A 21,121-nucleotide genomic window follows, 5' to 3' on the forward strand; every position below is an offset into this window, starting at 1 on the left:
AACTGTGGTACACTTATACAATGGAATACTACGCAGCAGAGAGAAAGAAGCAGCTCCCAACCTTCACAACAGCATGGATGGAACTGAGAGTATTATGCTCAGTAAAATAAGCCAGGCAGTGAAAGACAAATACCATGTGATCTCACCTATAAGTGGAACCTAATCAACAAATCAAACAAGCAAGCAAAACAGAACCAGAGACATGGAAATAAGAACAAACTGACAGTGACCAGAGGGGAGGTGGGAGGCGGATAAGGGGGGGAAAGAAGGGGAAGGGTCAAGAAACATGTATGAAAGACCCATGGGACAAAGACAAGGGGAGAGGACTCAATGTGGAAGGTGGGCGGTGGGGAGGGCAGGGGAGAATAATGGGGGGAAAATGGGGACAATTAATTGAACAATACAGAATTTTTAAAAATGAAAAATTTAAACGTCCATCTCTGTGGTAAGTCAACTCTTTCAAATGTGCCCTCCCTTGCCTCTCATCTAGCATGTCCTTACATACAATAATTTATTATCTTGCCACATATTGGATCTTTCCTAGTTTGGCAAAGAACATTTTACTCCTCTACTGTTTTTTCATCTTGAACTTGCTCCCTCCACCATGCAAATCCGTTACCTCCTTCTTCCTTTCCTTCAAAGATTTGTTCAAAAGTACAGTGTAACTTTAACATTAAACATTTTATTCACCAACACACTCCATCCTCCCTTACTGTTTGTCCTTTAAGTATGTACCATGTTACATATTTTACTGGGACCCCTCCACACTGGAGCACTGTGACCACTCCCTCATTCTTAAAATTCTGTTCTTTTGATGTCCTTCCTTTCCTAGGTTTTCTTCCAAAAGTTCATTCTCAGCAGTAATTTCACAAAGCAACCTTTCATCTCCATTATATTCCTTCAGGATTCTCATTTCTATATTCTTCTCAGTAAACTTTCTACCTTGACAACTTCATCTACTATTTTATCCTTATGTCCATGGTGGCATCTTTAACTTTGACCTTTTCACCCCTTTAGAGTCAGAACAGTATGTGCACACACACATGACCTCGAGCCTTATTTCCACAAGTATTTCACTTCCTCCTCCCATGTCTCTGCTCCCAAATCAATGTCTCTGATATTCTCAGTATCTAATCTAGTCATCCAAGACCTTAGAGCACAGGTGGCAAACACAAGGCCCTCGGGCCAAATCCAGCCCGGCACCCTCTGGCAGCAGCGCTGAGCTCTTGCTTAACTGTTAAGGAGTACTTACATTTATACAGTTCTAAAATAACTTTCAACTCTTTGAAGGCAACCTCGAGGCTGATGTGGCCCTCGGTGAAAATTAGTTTTGACATCCCTGCCTTAGAGTCATCCTAGACCCCACTTCCAATCAACCGTCAACTTTACTTCCTAAAGTGCTCTTAAATCCCATCTCTCATTTACACTTTCAAACACCTGCTATAAAGTCCCACTGGTCCTTCCAATCTCAGGCTTACTTCTGAGTAAGGCTTCCCCTAATTTCGTTACCAAGTCCCGATCATGACTCCCCCCTTAAACTCTCTTGTTTTATGTATTTCATTGTCTGTCTCAACAAAAATCTAAGTTCAATGAAAACAGAGGCCTCGTTTTTTTAAATCACTGCTGAATTCTCTGTGTGGGCTGGTGAAGTTAATACTAAAATCTGAATGAATTAACCAGTAAACTGGCCTCACCAACCAAATCCAATCCCCACTATTCACACTGCTTAAAGAGGAGGCATCTAACATTTAAAATGATTCAATGGCTTCCCATCATTCCTATAAGTTAAAGTCGTTCCAGATAATCCTCTTCCACATACCTCCCACACAGGATAAAAAGCCACTGTAAATTTTTTGTTTTCCTATTTTACTTCCTCTTGAGATACTGAACTCTTAATTTTCTTTATATCTTTGGCATATAACAACAGTCTGAGACAAAAACAGATTAGGAAAAGCTGCGATGAACAAAACTTCATATAAGGAAGAAACTCACAGTAGTTGAAAGCATTACAATATACCTAATCCAAAACTGTCCCTCATTTCCTGCAACAGTTTTCTGAGAATAACACCACAATAATGAACAACACATATTAGCACTTACTGTTTCTAGGATTTATTACAAATATTACATGTGTTAACTCATTTAATTCTATAAACAACTTTATGAATAGGTATTACCAATTTTATAAAGATAAACTTGAAATACCATCATTATAAGGAAAGAAAATAGTGCGTTTTTTTACCATTCAACTTAAAAGTATGTCAAGTCACTAAGAAGCAGTTTTGATAACATAACCTACCCTTTAAAAAATTAAAAGATTTAGAATGAAAAACAAAATTTAAATTAAATGCTAATGTTTCATTATATCTGCTCTTCCTTAATCCAACTAAAAAATTATTTTAAGATCCCTGTGGTTAAGCAGTTAAATTACCTTTCTCTTTCTTCCTCTTCTGGCAGCTTTTGGAGTGGTTATGTCCATTGCTTTAGTCACATCCTAGGAAAAAAATATAAATAAATAAATTACCGCCAAGACTGGAAGAAAATTTCTTAAACTAAAAGTCACAAGCACAGCCCAGGCCAGTGAGGCTTAGTTGGTTGGAGCATCGTCCCATGCACAGAAAGGTTGTGGGTTTGATTCCCAGTCAGGGCACATGCCTAGGCTGTAGGTTTAATCACTAGTCGGGAAACTATGGGAGGCAGCTGACTGATGTTGCTCATCCCCCAACTCTCTCTCGCTCTAAAAACAATGGAAAGAAAAATGTCCTCGAATAAGGATTAAAAAAAAAAGTCACGTTTCATTAAAACTACTAAGAAAATTAATTTTGCTTCTCTGACCTCTGAAATTATGAACATTAAAAGTCTTAATATTATCATTATACAGTCACAATAATAGCCAGTATGTTCGACAAAAAGAAAAAATTGCTTCCTCTGTCAGATTAAATCCAAAAGTCACACTTGCTAGTACGCCAGGGAGTTTATAATTTAAATTTATGAAACCACTTTTTCTACAGTAGAGTCCTGAATTTTAAGAGGTGGCTGGAACTTTGGAGATCATCTCATAATCATTTCATGCAGACTAGAAGGGCTAAATGAATCTCCCCACTCATAATCAAATACAGAGTCGGAAATAAACCCAGGTTTTTAAAAATCTAGTTCAATGCCCTTTCCAGTACCATCACATAATACCTTGCTTTAAAAATATTCCTAAAAGTAACCTACTCTCCTATAGTTGGACTTCATGTTTTGCACAGCAGAATAACTTCATATAAAAACATCCACAAATCTTAAAGATACAAAAATTACAATACAGTAGTTAATACTTACACAAGGAAATAAGCCTTAAATATTTTCTCTTTCATTACCCAACTACTTTAAACATTACTTTTTACTTTGTGATTAAGTGATCATTTTACAATTTCTTCCTTGAGACAAAAATGGGTTTAGAATACAAGAGAAATTAAAACATACCTCATTGCTGGCTTTTTCTTCATGGTCAGTATCTTCCTTTGAAACACTAGTTTCTTTTTCTTCAATTTCAACATCAGATGATGCATTTGATTGTTTAGCTGATGCCTATGAACAATTGAATGTATTAATTTAAGAAAATAAGTTTACCAACTTTCATTCTTTTACCAGTGAAAAATCAAAAGCCTGTTTGTAAGATTAGAGAAGTACCCTCATTCCTACTCCACAGGGCACTTTTAATACATACAATTTTAAAAGTTTCAAAAGCTACTACTATCTTTAGAAAACAACTATAAGGTACTGTATTTCTACAATTGAATGTATACAAGTACAGAGGATAAAAGAGTGAGGATGAAATGTACTTTCACAAAGAATACCATTTTGATGTTCTAACCAACAAATACCCAATAAGATAAGCTAGCTGATTTAGAACAGAGACCTATACTGTAATCAATTAGTAAAACTTTCTAGAAAGAGAAACTATGTACTCTAAGACATACAGCCTTAGCTTTAAAGACTTTGATCGATCTAGAACTTGAACTTAGTTTATTATAATGCAGATTTCTGAGACCCAAACTTAAGTGATTCTGATTTACCAGGTACTAAATGGGAGTCCAGTAAGCATCATTAAGTTTTAAAAGGTGACAGATACTTAAGCGTGATCTAGGGGCCCTAGACTTGCATTAATAGCAACCAAAAAAAAACAAGTAACAGACGACACAGTTCACATTGGGAGATGAGGGTAAGCACAGATCTACAAAATGATAGCATCATAATCCAAACTGTGCCCCTTTCTAGCTCTGTTCCCTTTGGCAAGTCTTTCAAACTGCAAACCCATTTCCTCTTTTGTAAAAAGGCAATGCTGATAAGCCAGAAAAGTATTATAAAGTTAAAATAAAAAATGTAAAAATGCCTCCAAAGTACTTACAGCACTATAGAAATTTCAGTACATTACAATGGCCAATTTTTTTGTTCGTTCATTTTACCTCAGTTTGGGCATCACCACTTCCCCCAAACTCTAGGAATGTGCCACTGGGGATGTGTTTGGCCCGGGAACACAGAGTACATCACACCAGCAGTCATTCATACTTTTGTTAAAGACAGAAAAGTGTTGGGTTTCGTGAATACAACCTATCAAAAATTTCATTGTGAAATGAGAGATTCCAAGTATATATGGTGAAAACTATCTGAAGATTAAGTATGTAGACAGAAACAGAGGACAGGGTGTCCATGCTGGGCAATCTGGAGGATGAAAAGACCTTGAAGGTACGGTCTAGGACGTGTGATTCAAATCAAGTTATACAGTGTGAGTTCAGGAACAATTCAACCTCTTTGGACTCTCTTTACACAGTCAAGGCAACAATGACGGGAAACCGCTCACTCTTACATTCATGCACTAAGTATTCAGTGAATACCTCTTCTGCCCACACATAACAATGCCAGGCACATAGGACGTACAACTACCTTGTTCGTGGAGTCAGGAGTCTACGACAGTTAAGTACAGAAGTGTGAGTTTCATGATATTTAGTTTTTAACAATAAGCTTTGGATGGTAATAAAAAGCAGTTAGGATTATCTAATGAAGCCCTAAAGCATCAATGAAAGGTTTAAACGTTCCAGATAAAACAGCATCTGAAAAGTTTTCTAAGCAAAGAGAAAGTATGGCACATGCCAAAAAAAAAAAAAAAAAAAAAAGACATTTAAAAGCAGAGAATTGCAAAATTTTCATTTGGTTGCTATCTTCTTCTTTAGGTTTACTTATACTCTTCTAATGTTTACTACCTCAAGTCTAACATAAATTAACAGTAACTCTGGTCCCATGAAAAACAGTAAAAAGCACAGTGCCATGCGTACTTCTGTCACATATTAAAACCATCTGAGGATTGTTTTCTGATAGGATTTCACAGATAAATTATTAAAACGAGTAAGAAAACACACACTCTTCAAATAATAGATCTAAGTTTAAGAGAACGGTATATAATTTGGCTTTAAATTCAATGATATGTTAAATAAAGTCTTAGACAGTTAAATAACAATTTATCCAAGTTTTCTGAGATCTTTTTAACCATACAGTTAATATTTTCATCAGTTCATCTAGATATGAAAGGTCAACATTCAACCTCACCAGAATAAGTTAAATTGAAACGGACACAGTTCTTATATTTTTATTTTCCTACAGCTAGAATAGTGATTATTCCCCAATACTGTATATATAATACTAAACTAAATATCATGTAATATGACGCACCTGTTGACTTGAAAATTTCACTTTCGGATTGTTATCTATCTCCCATAAACCTTCATTAAAGCCTTTTCGTTTATTTGGTTTTCCATACTTTTCCTTATTTTCTGAGTAAGGAAATATATCCTTTGGGCCTAAAAAAGCACTAAAAAAGGAGAGGGAAAAATATGAGCACAAAGCAATCTCAAAATGTAGTAAGCTATTAAACAGCACTGCCATTAAGATATAATTATCAAAATTCTTAATCCAAAATGCTTTTAAAATGTTACATAAATAAAAGGGTAGACAAATACTTATTTAATTCTGAATACTTTTATTAAATTCAGTCACAAGCTCCTACATCCATAATCCTATTTAAAAAAGAGGAAGTTGCACAACAATGAGAATGTACTCAAGGGCACTGAACTGTACACTTAACTGTTAAAATGGGAAATTCTGTTGTATGTATTTTACAATATGAAATGCACAAAAATGAAAACTGTGACATGACTGCACTCATCAATACATTTAAATATATTCCAAATATAACTTTATTTCACATAAACTCACAAAACACTGTCAATAAGGTATATTACTATATGTATGCATATACTATATTTGTATTTGTACATATAGAAATACATTTTTATAATAAAATAAATGTGCTAAGCCCCAACTGGTGTGGTTCAGTGAACTGGGCATTGCCCTACAAAGAGAAAGGCACGGTTCGATTCCCAGTCAGGGCACATGCCTGGGTTGCAAGCCATGTCCCTAGTCGGGGGGGGGGGGGGGGGGGGGGGCGTGAGAGGCAACTACACATTGATGTCTCACTCCCCCTCTTTCTCCATCCCTTCCCCTCTCTATAGAAATAAATAAATAAAACCTTAGAAAAGAGAGAGATTATATTATGTTAACACGTAATTTATCCATAAGGAAGAGCACAGCCTTCCTGCACTTAGGAACACTAAACAACACTTCACTACATTTGGGGGCCATTATAAACAGCAAAATGACCAACAAAATACACAAATATGCAAAAACCATGCAATGCAAGGACACTTATTTACAGTATGAGAACTGAAAGAAAAAGGCAAAAGCACTGCCTTGTTCAGTCTCAGCTAGGAATGGTTGCATCAAGTTACTCGGGTTTTTTTGCCATTTTGCACACTGACATGACTGCAAAGGCTTCACAAATACTGACTTGGGATTACAAATAAATTTTAGTGAGCAGGCGAATTCACAAATATGAAATCTGCCAATGAAGACATTCTAAATGTTCTTGTGCGTGCATACAGAGATGCATTCAGATTTTCTCCAGAACAGACCTCTCTTATCTCCCTATGTCAGTCAGTTCTGTGAAAGTCTGTCAATTCTCCAAAGGTAGAGGCACAGCATGTATGAGGTTTTTGTAATATGTATTCTCCAAAGCAAGCGGGAAACCAAATTATTACTCATTTCTTTTAAAATGTGCTACAATTCAAAATTATGAATTGTTAATTTATGTATACATCCGAAATTCCTTATCTGCTGAAAATTCTTTAAGAATGGGGGCCTAAAGACTATATAATTAACGTTCAAGTTAGAATATTTGGAAAGACCTTAAGATAAAATTTCAACTAAAAAGAGATGTAGAGCTCTTTCAATATAATCAATACATATAAAAGTCAGCTTTATTATTTAAATTCTGTAATTGAAGAAGTCATTGTATCCATAAATTTTAACTGCACATCAATTAAGGCACATTTAAATCATCATCACATTTGATCCAGAAATTCAGACTTTGAACAGGTATCATTCATTCCTATCCATAGTATCAAATTAGAAAAATTAACACATTTAGTTAAAAGAGTAACACAATTCCTTCTACATAGTTTCAAATTCAAGTAAATGACTTGAGTTGAACCTCTAACAAAAATAAAATATACTTTCAGTTAAAACAAAGCAATTCAACACAAATTCCTCCTAAAACTCTACAAAAACAACTCCTAAGGCCAAAGACAATGAGAGACAAGTATCAACAGGGATTTGGAAGCTGGAAAGAAGACTGAAAAGGTTGGATGCCAAGCAGCAATGCAGAAAGTCAGACTTAAGAGTGCAGAGTCTCCAAAGGGCTCAAAATTGGTGGCATCAGCACATTCAGTAAGTGGAAGGTATCTAAATACTTAATAAAATTACAGAAAAATGTTTTAAATCCTCATACATGGGGTATTTTTAGATATGACTCTAAACCTAAAAGCTATTCAAAGAGAAGACTAATTCTACCACCATGTTATTCAGTGTTTATAGGTTTGACAAATTAAATTCTCAAAACAGACAGTCCTCACTTTGCCTAACAGTGAGCCCATAAAAATGACTCCGCAGGCAATCTTAACAATGGAAGAAATGAAAGAAAAGGTTCCATAACCTTTAAATATTGTCAAAAATTTAAACTTTATTACTGACAGTGCACAAAGAAACGAGAAAAAATAGTAAAACTAATAGATATACAGTACACTGTAATTTAAAATATGGGAAACATTGATTTAGTGTTTCGTTTCTTTGTAAAACTTATCAAGAGTACTTGGAACAGTGCCGCCTTCTGATCCCATACCTAAGATACGCAGTGAGCATGTTTTCTAAGCTTCGGCAAACTCACATTCCTTTCTAAGTCGGATCAGCTCCCGCCATTTTATCCTTTGCACTACCTTGATTTGTTAAATAGCTTCAATGTTTTTGTTGGCATCACTTCCATCTTTATGTAGTACACAGAAGTTAAAAAAAATATTCACACATAAAAAGATGCTCAGTATTATTAGCTATCAGTGAAATGTAAATCAAAACCACAATGAGATACTACCTTCACAACCACTCAGATAGCTATAAAAAAGACATAATAAAAAGTCTTGGCAAAGATATGGAGAAACTGGAACCCTCACACATTGCTAGTAGGAGTGTAAAATGATATCACTGATTTTAGAAGTCTGGTGATTCCTCGAAAGATTAAATATAAAGTTACCCTTTGACCCAGGAATTCTCCTCCTAAAGGAATGCAAACATGTCCACACGAACACTTGTATACAAATGTTCACAGCAACACTATTTAGAATAGCAGAAAGGAGAAACAATCCAAACGTCTATCAACTGATGAATGGATAAATATGGTAGATCAACACAATGGAATATTTAGCAATAAAAAGAAATAAAGTACTATCACATACCACAATACAGATAACGTTGAAAACATGCCAAGTAAACAAACCCAGTCATTAAAGACCACATGTTGCATAGTTCCATTTACTTGAAATGTCCAAAAAGGCAATAGATTAGTGGTTGCCTAGGGCAAGACAGGAGGGAGTATTGGGGGAAAATAGATACAGGGTTTCTTTCTGGGTGATAAAAATGTTCTAGAAGGGTGCAAATGGCTGCACTGCTATCTGGATATGCTGAGAACAACTGAATTGTACACTTTAAATGGATGAATTGTTTAAATATAAATTACAGCGCATCTCAATAAAGTTGTTAGAAGTATTTTTCAGTGAATACCATATCCTAGCAAGGAAAACAAAAAATGATCCATAATTGTATCAACTACAGATAGCTACTGTTTCAGCCACTTTTTAGTTACATGTATAGATATATACACATAAATATGTAAGTTTAACATATATGACACATACTCATCCATAAATATTTTTCAAATTAAAACAAACACCTTCTCATATCAACAATTACTAACAGTTACATACTATTTCACTAAATGTCTATCCCACAATTAATTTGTTGGGCCATTTCCATATCAAATTTCCTATTACAAAATGATGATGCAGCTGTATTAAATAAACACATTGCTCAATCTCTGTAACATATCTTCACAATGAATTCTAAGTAGAACTGTTGGGGGGAAGAGTACCATTGGATCAAAGGATATGCTTAAGATTAAGAAACCCCTTAATGAGACAAAAATAAAACACGCTGGATGAAAAAAAGAATCCTTGCATGTGCTCACCATGAAAAATAAATAATTAGGGGACATGATGTAAGTATTAGAGAACATGATAGTAATCATATTGCAATACATAAATCTATCAAATCAACATGTACACCTCAAACTTATGAAGTATTATGTCAATTACATTTTAATAAAAAATACTAACAATATGGACACCTCCGGGGATGCAATCGCAAAGCTTTGGTGAACGGGACCCAGATTAGTTTTTAGACAGCCAGCCCTCGTCCCCAAAAGCACAACTTTATGTAGCCGTGACTGATTCACTCCTCAAATCACTTCACTTTAAAATGACATACAAATCTCAAAGACAACATATCAAAACATTAACACATTTAGGGGTTGTCTCTAAAAACTATAAAAATGTTTCTTTTGTAGAGAACTTTTATGTCATTTAAAAATTTTTTAGTAATAAAACATATGCATAATCCATGGACAAAGGTGGGGGGATTGCCTGTGGGAGTGAGGGGCGTGCTGGATGGAGGGGGATAAAGAGGGAAAATTGGGACAACTGTAATAGCATAAACAATAAAATATTTTTTGAATTTTAACAATGAAAAGATATACAGTAATTCAAAGTAAGTTATCCACCAAATTCCTGAGCTGAAAGGAACCTTAGGGGGATCACAAAAATCCTCATTTTAAAGATTAGAAAACTAATGGCCAGAAAGATAAATTGACTCAGGCAAGGGCATCTGGCTATTAAATAGCAGAGCCTCGACTCTTTACAATGTTTCTTAAAAAGGTTTCACGGTTTCCTTTAACCACTGTAGTCTTTGACACATCTACTAATACTGATGCCATAGCAACTGAGACTTCAAATACCAATGTCAAAGCCCCTAAGAACCGAGGCTAATGTTAATGTAAGTTATACTAAGAAAATAACAAATCGTTGACTACGGTAATAATTTTATAATTTTGAAGGAACTTAAACCCTCCAAGAGTGTTTGTCACATGGCATACTCCTAAAAGCCAGAAGTGTGTTCCTGTGTATTCCAATTTTCACAGATTGTAAGTGTACAGAAAAGAAGCTACTTCTCTAAATTTACTTTTTTGTAAACAATGTGTATACCCACTAGTAATATCCCTCACAAAAGCTCAGTTATCACACCTAGAATTCTTCCTTTAAAGCAAAACAGAAGTCAAATCTAAAAAATAAGCTTATCAGAGCTCAAGATACCAGACTCAAAACTCATTTACTTGTTGCTAAAAATTACTAAACAGCCAGTTCTATTTATAAAAAATTGATTCTAAGCTGCTGTTTCTTTACTCATTAAATCATAAAATATGAAACATACCGGTCTATAACTAGATTTTATATTTTATAACAGCATGCATTCTTTTGTAATAGAGTATGATTCAAGAGACAACTGAATGAATATACATCTATGTGCCATGGACCTGCTGGTACACACAGGTGAATAACCATAGGTGGATTACCTCATAGGTGAGGTGATGAAAAGTTCCTCTCTTCATTATTTGGTGTACGACTTATATGAAATTATACAAAATCCCACACCAACACGTGCTGCTTTGGCTAGACTACAGAAGCTGTACAAAAAAACGAGTGCAGACGAAAACTCTATTTTATGATTCATTCCTTTATTCCTTTTTTGTGGACAGGTTATATGAAAAATCAGACACCATCAGTACCTCCCCATTCACCTATCCTCCTTAACACTGCACATTAGGCAGGTTTTAAAACAGCCTGTGATGGACAGTTTCCAAGTTTTTAGAACTGAGCATCCAACTTTACTGTATTAAAAAAAAGAACAGTAAGGAAATGAAAATAGTAAAAACACCATCTTCACTTAAACTGTCTAAACTTTATAGAGAAATAGAACATTATTCCCCCAACTAACAAGATTTGAGCTGAGGTCCAAACTTAAAAAATCTGAAGGCATTTCCCAACAAAAGGGAAAACACGAAAAAAAGATCTAAGACAATATATTTATGTAACAGTGAAAAAAAAATGTGATGAGGTTAGAGAGGTAATAAGCACGGGCTAGTTAACTCATATAGGGTCTTATAAACGACATTTGCAGACAAAATTTGGAGGGTTTGTTTATTAACATTAGTAAGGGAGCCATTGAAAGTTTATGGACAGGGAAATGACAGGATCTGACTGTGTTATAAAGATCACTCTACATATGAAGAGCAGAGACTGAGATCAAGATAGGGTTAGCACACTATTTCCAAAAGTAACTGTGGCATGGACTGGAGTTGTAGCAGAGGATATGGAGAAAAGTAGACAGATCAGAATGCACTTTCGAGGAAGAGAACAAGACTCGGTGGCTGTCCAGATGTGAGGAGGAAGGGGAAAGACTGTAATAAATAACCAAGGAAAACACTAAGACTTTTGGCTCCAGTAAAGCATTAGGTTCACATCAGTATCATTCATTTATTAAGAATCTGTTTTGAAGACGTTAGTTTTAAGATACCTAATATATGGTCACAGTTGACATACATTTATTGTTGCCTAATATTCAAAACTTGATTTCTGGATGAATTTACTGTGGATGTCATAAAACACTAAGAAAATTCAGACATTTTCATTAAAAAGTTACAAAAGAACTCTGCTCTAAATTCACAGTAAAAATATCTAAATTTACACAATGTAAAAATCCTCATTTTTAAATGCTAAGGGAGGTATAATCATTCTTCATCTAAATTTAATGTAAGAATGAACAATGTGTTCTAAAAAATAAGGACATATATAAAAATTATGAATAAGGACTGTATTCTAAATTGCAATTTTGTCTTCTAGTTCTTCCTTTCCCATCTCCCTAACTATTAGGCAGTTCGAGTAAACTCCTGTTTTTGCAAAATCCAAATGGAAAGGTTCAAATAACCACCCTCCCAACTTTTGAGGGGAGAGGAGGCGGCAAGCCATTGGAGATCTAGTTTCTAAAAACTAACCTGAAGTACAAAAAATGCTAAGTCAACAAACTGACAAGTATAGCAGCATGGTCTTTCCAAAGATACAGTATACTTGTAAGAACACTAAAGGTGTAAAACATTATAAGTGCATTCTAAAACTAAAGTGTATTACCATTAGCTAACTTTAAAATTATATTTTAATGCCTTGAATATATTCTAATTTCTTAAATATTACCAATTATTTTCATTAACCAAACTATGCTCATGAAAGTTTGGTTATTTGGTGTAGTTTGATTAAAAATTTAGATACAGTGTAAAAATTTTCATTTTTAAACACTGGGGAGGGTATGATCATTCTTTGTCTAAATTTAACATGAATTAACTATACATTCTATAAAACTATGAGGATATATTGGGTTAGCCAAAAAGTCTGTATGGTTTTTTCCAATAAGACACGTTTTTTTATCTTCCCCAATAACTTTATTGATTTGGATATTCTGAGTACGTTGGCTATTTCCCACGTGGCAGAATGTTGATAGTTCTTAATGTCTCGATTTGATAGCAATCAACTTCAGGTGGTCTACCTGACATGGAGCATTTGTCCAGGGGGCAATCTCCAGCCCGAAACTTCACAAACCACTTTTGATATGTTAGGTCAGTCACAGCACCTTCTCCACACACTGCACAGATCTTTTTGCATTTGAGTTTTTACCTTTCTTGAAATAATAAAGCATAATATGCTGCAAATGTTGAGTATTTTCTTCCATCTTCAATATTAAAATGGCTACACAAAAACTCAATTTGGTAAGTTTTTTTTAAACGCACACTGATATGACAGCTGTCAAAATATAACCTAACGAAATTATTTTGAATGAACGAAGTTAAACACAACTAAGCGCTACTAGAGCCATCTTATGGAAAAAACCAAACTTTTGGACCAACCCAATATACATACAGGTACAAAATCTGTCCCATTTCAGAAAAATTAAAGAATTCTAAACTTATGAAACTGAAATATTCTAAGGAATGTCTACTCGCATTATTTTAATGGTGTTTCCAAAACTTCACATGTATCACAATCATCTAGGAGGCTCATCAGACAGATTGTTGGACCCACACCTCAGTTTCTGATTCAGTAGGTCAAAGGTGGGCCCAAGAATTCGCATGTCTATTCGCATGATGCTGGTGCACTTGACCTGGTACCATAATTTTTGGAAGCCCCTGCTTCAATACACAGTACACGAATATTTCATTAAAAGATACCTTTCCCTAATAAATGTATGGAAGACTTTTTAAAATGGTATATTATCCCACGGAATCAGAAATTCTTTTCTTACAAAATTAACTGTTGTTATATATAGGATACACCTAAATCCAACTCAGGAATAATTATAGAGCCCAATTCAACTCTGGATTCAAAAAACTGTATTTTAAAGAAAATAATTACATGGCATTCTATGATAGATACAAGTAATATGAAATATCCAGAATTGGCAAATATAGACATACAGTAAAACAGTGGCTTCTAGGGTTGGGGAAGGAATGGAGAATGTCCTCTAATGGGTAGGGAAGTAGACTAAAATCCCCTGAATTATACACTTTAAACAAGTAAAATTTCTGACACAAATAATATCTCAATAAAGCTGTAAAAAGAAATTACAGATTCACATAATGGCTAAGCAACATTAAACCAAATTTTGCCACTGTAGACTCTTAGGAATAAATAATTCTAATTAGAATATCAACACCTTGTTTCTCCTGGTCCCAAGAAGAGCATACTTTACCAAAATGGCAAATTCTAAACTTCAGTTCTAAAACCAATGAGACTACATATAGTACTTGTAAGGCTATTAAATTGAAGGTATATAGGATATTATTTTCTGAAATTAATGAGATAGCCCCTGGAGTAATCCTATGCACCTAGAAGTAAACAGTTCAATATTCAGTTGTAATTTCTGAAGAATTGTTTCATCTAATCAGGTTTTCTGCCACTTACCCACCAGGGACAGCAGATCAGTCACCATGGCTCTCAGGACCATATAAATACACACAGAGGGAACAATCCAGATGTCTTCTGTTCCTCACCCTTCCCACAATACACTGTTTGTATGGCTAATATAACAAAGCCTAAAATAAGGTGCCAGGTTGTCCTTATAAAAAGTTCTTATATTCAATATGAAGGCTGAATGCATTAAAACTTTTCCTCATATCCATTCTTCTAGTTGCTGACAGGATCTATATACAGCCTGCTTTTATGATTCAGGAAATATGTCTTCCAGTAAAAGTCAAATCCTACAGTGTCTAATTTTTCTGCCCTAAAAATAAGTTTTAAAGGGGAGACTTGAAGATTTTCTCCAAACTTCAAAGATGATTTTAAATTTTCTATTCCTTTACTATTCTCCATTTGAATTAATCTCTACCTGTTTCTCGCTCTATGTCCAATGACCCTGATGAAAAATGAACAAACAAACAAAAACCTCTTTAGAGCTAAAAGGACTTACGTCTCGTGAGTTCCAAAAAAGAAAATGGGTAGTTTGTTTGTGGGTGGTTTTACAGCTCCATCAGGAACTTCATCTACCTAAAAGAAAGATCAGAAATTTAAAATATTTAAAGCCGTACACATCTCAGTACAAGAAAATAAACTAGTAACAAAATATCCAAACGAGGTCTGATATAAAGTGAACCAGTTCTACATGTTCATAATCCCTTATCCCTAAGTTTTGAAACCCAAGAAGCTCTAAAAACCAAGATACTTCTAAAAATTCATGTGGTGGCAAAACCTTGTCTGACAGTGAAGCTATTCCACCACATTTTATGTTTCTACTGATGCTTCTCTGCAAATATATTGTGTTATTTTATTATGTGCCATCCCAGACCTTATCAGGAGGAAAATATATGGTATATATGTACCATCATCACCTTTCTAAAATCCCCAAATTCTGAGTTTTTAAACATATCTGACCCTAAGCATTTTAGACAATGGAGTCTAAACCTGTTCAAAACCCTAAAATCATTTTTCTGCAGGAAAGCTATACAAATATTGGAGTAATGTAAAAACAGACAATAACAAAAGTTTAAAGCAGTTTTTCTCAAAGTCTGAAACATACTCTGTAAAGACCTTATACCTACATGGCTGAATGACGTAAGTTACCCGTTCCTTTATTTTTTTAAAGTATATTGTATTGGTTAAGTCATTACAGTTGTCCCTTTTTTTTCTCCCCTTAATTCCCTCCACTCTGAACACCCCTCCCACCAGCATTCCCACCCCTTTAGTTCATGTCCATGGGCCCTACATACAAGTTCCTTGGCTTCTCCATTTCCTATACTATTCTTAACCTCCCCCTGTTTATTTTGTACCTACCATTTATGCTTCTTATTCCCCATACCTTTCCCCCCATTCTCCTCCAGCCCCGTCCCACTGATAACCCACCATGTGAACAGAATCACATTTCTGTGATTCTGTTCCTGTTCTACTTGTTTGCTTAGTTTGTTTTTATTTCTTAAGTTCAGTTGTTGATAGTTGTTTGTCATTTTACTGTTCATATTTTGATCATCTTCTTTTTCTTAGATAAGTCCCTTTAACATTTCATATAATAAGGGCTTAGTGATGAACTCCTTTAACTTGACCTTATCTGGGAAGCACTTTACCTGCCCTTCAATTCTAAATGATAGTTTTGCTGGACAGAGTAATTCTGGATGTAGGTCCTTGCCTTTCATGACTTGGAATACTTCTTGCCAGCCCCTTCTTGCCTGTAAGGTTTCTGTTGAAAATCAGCTGATAGTCTTATGGAAACTTCTTTAAAGGTAATGGTCTCCTTTTCTCTTGCTGCTTTTAAGATTCTCTCCTTACCTTTAATCTTGGATACTATAACTATTATGTGCTTTCTTGGGTCCAAGTTCTTTGGGACTCTATGGACTCCCTGGAAGTCTATTTCCTTTGCAGATCGGGGAAGTTCTCCATTATTTTTTCAAGTAAGTTTCCAATTTCTTGCTCTTCGTCTTCTCCTTCTGACACCCCTATGATTCTGAATGTTGGAATGTTTAAACTTGTCCTGGAGGTTCCTAGGCCTCTTATTTTTTTGAATTCCTGTTTCTTCATTTTGTTCTGGTTGAATGTTTATTTCTTCCTTCTGTTCCAAATCGTTGATCTGAGTCCAAGTTTCTTCCCTTCACTGTTGGTTCCCCATGTATTTTTCTTTATTTCACTTTGCGTAGCCTTCACTTTTCCCTCCATTTTGTAACCATACTCAACCATTTCTGTGAGCACCCTGATGACCAGTGTTTTGAACTCTGCATCTGATAGGTTAACTATCTCATCACTTAGTTCTATTTTTTCTGAAGTTTTGATCTGTTCTTTCACTTGGGTGGTATTTCTTTGTCTTGGCGCTCCTGTTACACAGTAAGGGGCGGAGCCTTAGGTATTCATCAGGGTGGGGCAAGCTGTGATGTGACACTGTCTGTGGGGGAGGGATCAGAAAAGAAACAATGCCACTTGCTCGACTTCCTGTCGGCTTTGCCACTTTCCCCGCTACCCACAAGCAAACTAGGCCCTTCTGGTGCTGATTCCCAGGTGGGTGATTTTGTGTATGTTCTAGGACCCTGTAGGTCTCTCCAACAAACTGTCCTGTGAGGCTGGGAGTCTCTCCCACCACTGCAACCCCCACAGGTTCAAAGTCAGGTTTTTGAGGCTTTGTTTTCCAGCGCTGGTACCTTGAATTGTGCAGTCTTTATGGCTCCCCAGTTGTTCCTCCTGGCTTATTCACAAGCAAATGCGGAACCATCCGGTCCACCAGCTGCTGCTCCCTGGCATGCCCAGTCCTCTAGCCGCTGCCTTGCCACGCGTCTTCTCCGTCCCAGCTGCCCATCTCCACCCCTCCTACCAGTTTGGATGAATGTTTCTTCTTTAACTCGTTGGCTGTCAGACTTCCATACAGTTTGGTTTTCTAGCAGTTCTGGTTGTTTTTAAACTTGTTGTCCTATTAGTTGTGCAAGGAAGCAAAGTGTACCTACCTATGCCTCCATGTTGGCCAGAAGTTCCCTTTATTTCCCTTTCAATCTTAATCTAGTAAGGAAGAAAGCATCAGGTGCTGCTATATCTAACATATCTTTAATACTTATTACTCTGGCTTATTAATAAAGGGAAAGGACATCTCAGAGTTAATTTAATAGCATTTCTATTTTATTTCATTATTTATTTAAACTTCATAGTAACATTTTTTCCTAATTTCAAAGACACTTCAATTATAAAATCAACCGATTTTATTAAGAAGGGAGCAGACCATCAGAGGACCTACTATGCTTTACATGCATTATTACCATGTTGAAGAAAAGACCATGAAACTTCTGGTCAAGACAATGGTATAGATACACACGGCTTGCCACCTCATACAACCACGTTAAAATCACAACTATAGAACCACCATCATTCAGAACCATCAGAAATCAAACTGAATGGAAGTCCTACGACTACAAAATTAAGGAAGAACCACATCAAGACTGGTAGGAGGGGCGGAGATGCAGAATGGGCTGGTTCCACACCCTCATGTAGTGGATAAAAATCAGAATGGATATCTCAGGAGCAAAGGGAATCCTGAGATATCCCCACACCAGGATCCCCAGCCCAAGGTTCCAGTGCCAAGAAGAGAAGTCCCCATAACCTCTGGCTGTAAAAACCAGCAGGAATCGAAGTTGTGGAAGACAGGAACTTCTACAGTCCAAAGCAGTTCCTCTCAGGGGCCATGCACATACTTACTTGCACTCCCTCTAAGCTCCAGCACAGGGCAGCAGACTAAAAGTCATCAAAGACATACATGAAGGAACTTAAATTGTCTGGTATCAGGGCGAGATTGGGGTGGAGTGGGGATGGACAACCTTCTCACAGACAGAAGAGCTGGTAGAGGCAACTGTCCCATTCTGAGCCCTCACCATACAGAGGTACAGAGCCATAGAGCTGGCAGGCAGGTGCCATATCTGGGACTCCATTAACCTGGCTCACACTGTTTGCCCCACCCTGATGATTCCCGGAGGCCCTGCCCCACACAACTTTTGGGCCCACCCAAGCTGTTTCCAGTGGATTTTTCCATACCAGTGACTTGTCTTGGCCCATGCTTCATATTTTCCTAAATTCTCTCAGGTAAGCAGCCTCTGGCTTTAGTGAGCCCCTTACCTCTCCCTAAGTTGTTCCAGGGCCGGTACTAGCAGCAACTGGCCTTGGTTCACAGACTTGCCTCACCTGGGTACTCCCAAGCCCACTAGAAGTAACAGCCATTTACAGATTGGGTTGTAGCTTATGCCGTGTGACCCTGGAGAGAACACAGGTGGTGGCTGACTTTGGACATGCCAACAGCAGTCAAGGGTCAACTACAACAGGAGGGTATCAGGGGGGCACCTTGAGTATCCAGCAAGAGTAACAGGGGAGGCTGTGCTACTGGACCCTCCAGGATACCTACTGCATTAGGCAACACTACCAAACCTGGGAGACGTAGCAGCTCCAATCTAACATACAGAAACAAACACTGGGAGGCTGCCAAGAAGAGGAGACAAAGAAACATGATCCAAATAAAGAAACAGAACAAAACTCGAGAAAAAAAATTAAGCAAAATAGAGATAAGCATTGTATCAGATGCAGAGTTCAAAACACTGGTTATAAGGATGCTCAAGGAACTTAGTGAGAAGCTCAACAGCATAAAAAAAAAAACGTAGTCTGAGCTCCCGGCCAAGATGGAGACATAGGTAGACAAAATGTGCCTCCTTGCACAACCAAAAGAAGGACAAAAACAATTTAAAAACAAAAAACAACCAGAACTGACAGAAAATTGAACTGCATGGAAGTCCGACAACCAAGGAGATAAAGAAGAAACATTCATCCAGACCGGTAGGAGGGGCGGAGAGGACTCACTGCAAGGTGGCGGATGGTGGACCCAGTGCAGAGGCAGATTATGGAGCGGGGCAAGCAGTGTGACAGCTAGCAGACCGGGGGGGCCCCACATTCACACATAGATAAACTGGGAGGAACGGTGGGGGAGCAAGGCAGACAGCACAACCAAGGACTCCAGCACGGGGAAATAAAGCCTCAAACCTCTGACTGAAAACACCCATGGGGGTTGAAGCAGCAGCGGGAGAGACTCCCAGCCTCACAAGAGAGTTCGTTGGAGAGACCCACAGGGGCCTAGAGGTGCACAAGCCCACCCACTCAGGAATCAGCACCGGAGGGTCCCAATTTGATTGTGGAGAGCGGAGGGAGTGAGGAGTGACTGAAATCGGACAGAGTGCAGCAGGTGCCATCGCTCCCTCTTGGCCCCTCCCCCACGTACAGTGTGGCAGAGCAGCGACCAGAATTATCCCACCGTGGTGAACACCTAAGGCTCCGCCCCTTTATATTACAGGCATGCCAAGAAAAAAAAATGGCCCAAATGAAAAGAACAGATCAAAGCTTCAGAAATAATACAACTAAGTAGCGAAGAGATAGCCAACCTATGAGATGCGCAGTTCAAAATACAGGTAATCAGGATGCTCATAGAATTGGTTGAATTTGGTCACAAATTAAATGAAAAAATGAAGGCTATGCTAAGAGAAACAAGGGAAAATGTACAGGGAACCAATAGTGATGTGAAGGAAACTGGGACTCAAATCAACGTGTGGATTACAAGGAAGAAAGAAACATCCAACCAGAAAAGAATGAAGAAACAAGAATTCAGAAAAATGAGGAGAGGCTTAGGAACCTCCAGAACATCTTTAAACGTTCCAACATCTGAATTATAGGGGTGTCAGAGGAGAAGAGGAAGACCAAGAAATTGAAAACTTATTTGAACAAATAATCAAGGAGAACTTCCTCAATTTGGCAAAGGAAATAGACTTCCAGGAAGTCTAGGAAGCTCAGAGAGTCCCAAAGCAGTTGAACCCAAGGAGGAACACACCAAGGATTACATTACCCAGGATTAAAGATAAGGAGAGAATCTTAAAAGCAGCAAGAGAAAAGGACACAGTTACCTACAAAGGAGTTCCCATAAGACTGTCAGCTGATTTCTCAAAAGAGACCTTACAGGCAAGAAGGGGCTGCAAAGAAGTATTTGAAGTCATGAAAGGCAAGGACCTACATCCAAGATTGCTCTATCCAGCAAAGCTATCATTTAGAATGGAAGGGCAGACAAAGTGCTTCTCAGATAAGGTCAAGTTAAGGAAGTTCATAATCACCAAGCCCTTATTATAGGAAATGTTAAAGGGATTTATCTAAGAAAAAGAAGATAAAAAATATGAACAGTAAAAATAACAGCAAACTCAGTTATTAACAACCACACCTAAAACAAAAACAAAAGCAAACTAAGCAAACAACTAGAACAGGAACAGAACCACAGAAATGGAGATCACATGGAGGGTTATCAATAGGGGATTGGGAGGGGGAGAGAGTGGGGAAAGGTACAGAGAATAAGTAGCATAAATGGTAGGTAGAAAATAGACAGGGGTAGGGTAAGAATAGTATAGGAAATGTAGAAGCCACAGAACTTATAGTATGACCCATGGACATGAACTGTAGGGGGGAAATGTGGGAGGGAGGGGGTGGGCAGGATGGAG

General features: G+C 37.1%; 1 protein-coding gene across 5 annotated transcripts in view; it reads right to left on the minus strand.

Moving 5' to 3' along the window:
• PSIP1 (PC4 and SRSF1 interacting protein 1) overlaps positions 1-21,121 on the minus strand; it is a 41,370-nt gene that overhangs the window by 15,397 nt on the left and 4,852 nt on the right. For all 5 annotated transcript variants that reach the window (XM_045193742.3, XM_024558263.4, XM_024558264.4 and 2 more), the window contains exons 3-6: positions 15,052-15,128; positions 5,713-5,851; positions 3,469-3,573; positions 2,432-2,494 (exon numbers count right to left, since the gene is read on the minus strand). In XM_045193742.3, coding sequence (XP_045049677.2) covers positions 2,432-2,494; positions 3,469-3,573; positions 5,713-5,851; positions 15,052-15,128 — 384 coding nt within the window. The remainder of the gene's footprint in view (positions 1-2,431; positions 2,495-3,468; positions 3,574-5,712; positions 5,852-15,051; positions 15,129-21,121) is intronic.

This window comes from Desmodus rotundus, chromosome 1 (genome assembly GCF_022682495.2).
Source record: "Desmodus rotundus isolate HL8 chromosome 1, HLdesRot8A.1, whole genome shotgun sequence".
Classification (NCBI taxonomy): domain Eukaryota; kingdom Metazoa; phylum Chordata; class Mammalia; order Chiroptera; family Phyllostomidae; genus Desmodus; species Desmodus rotundus.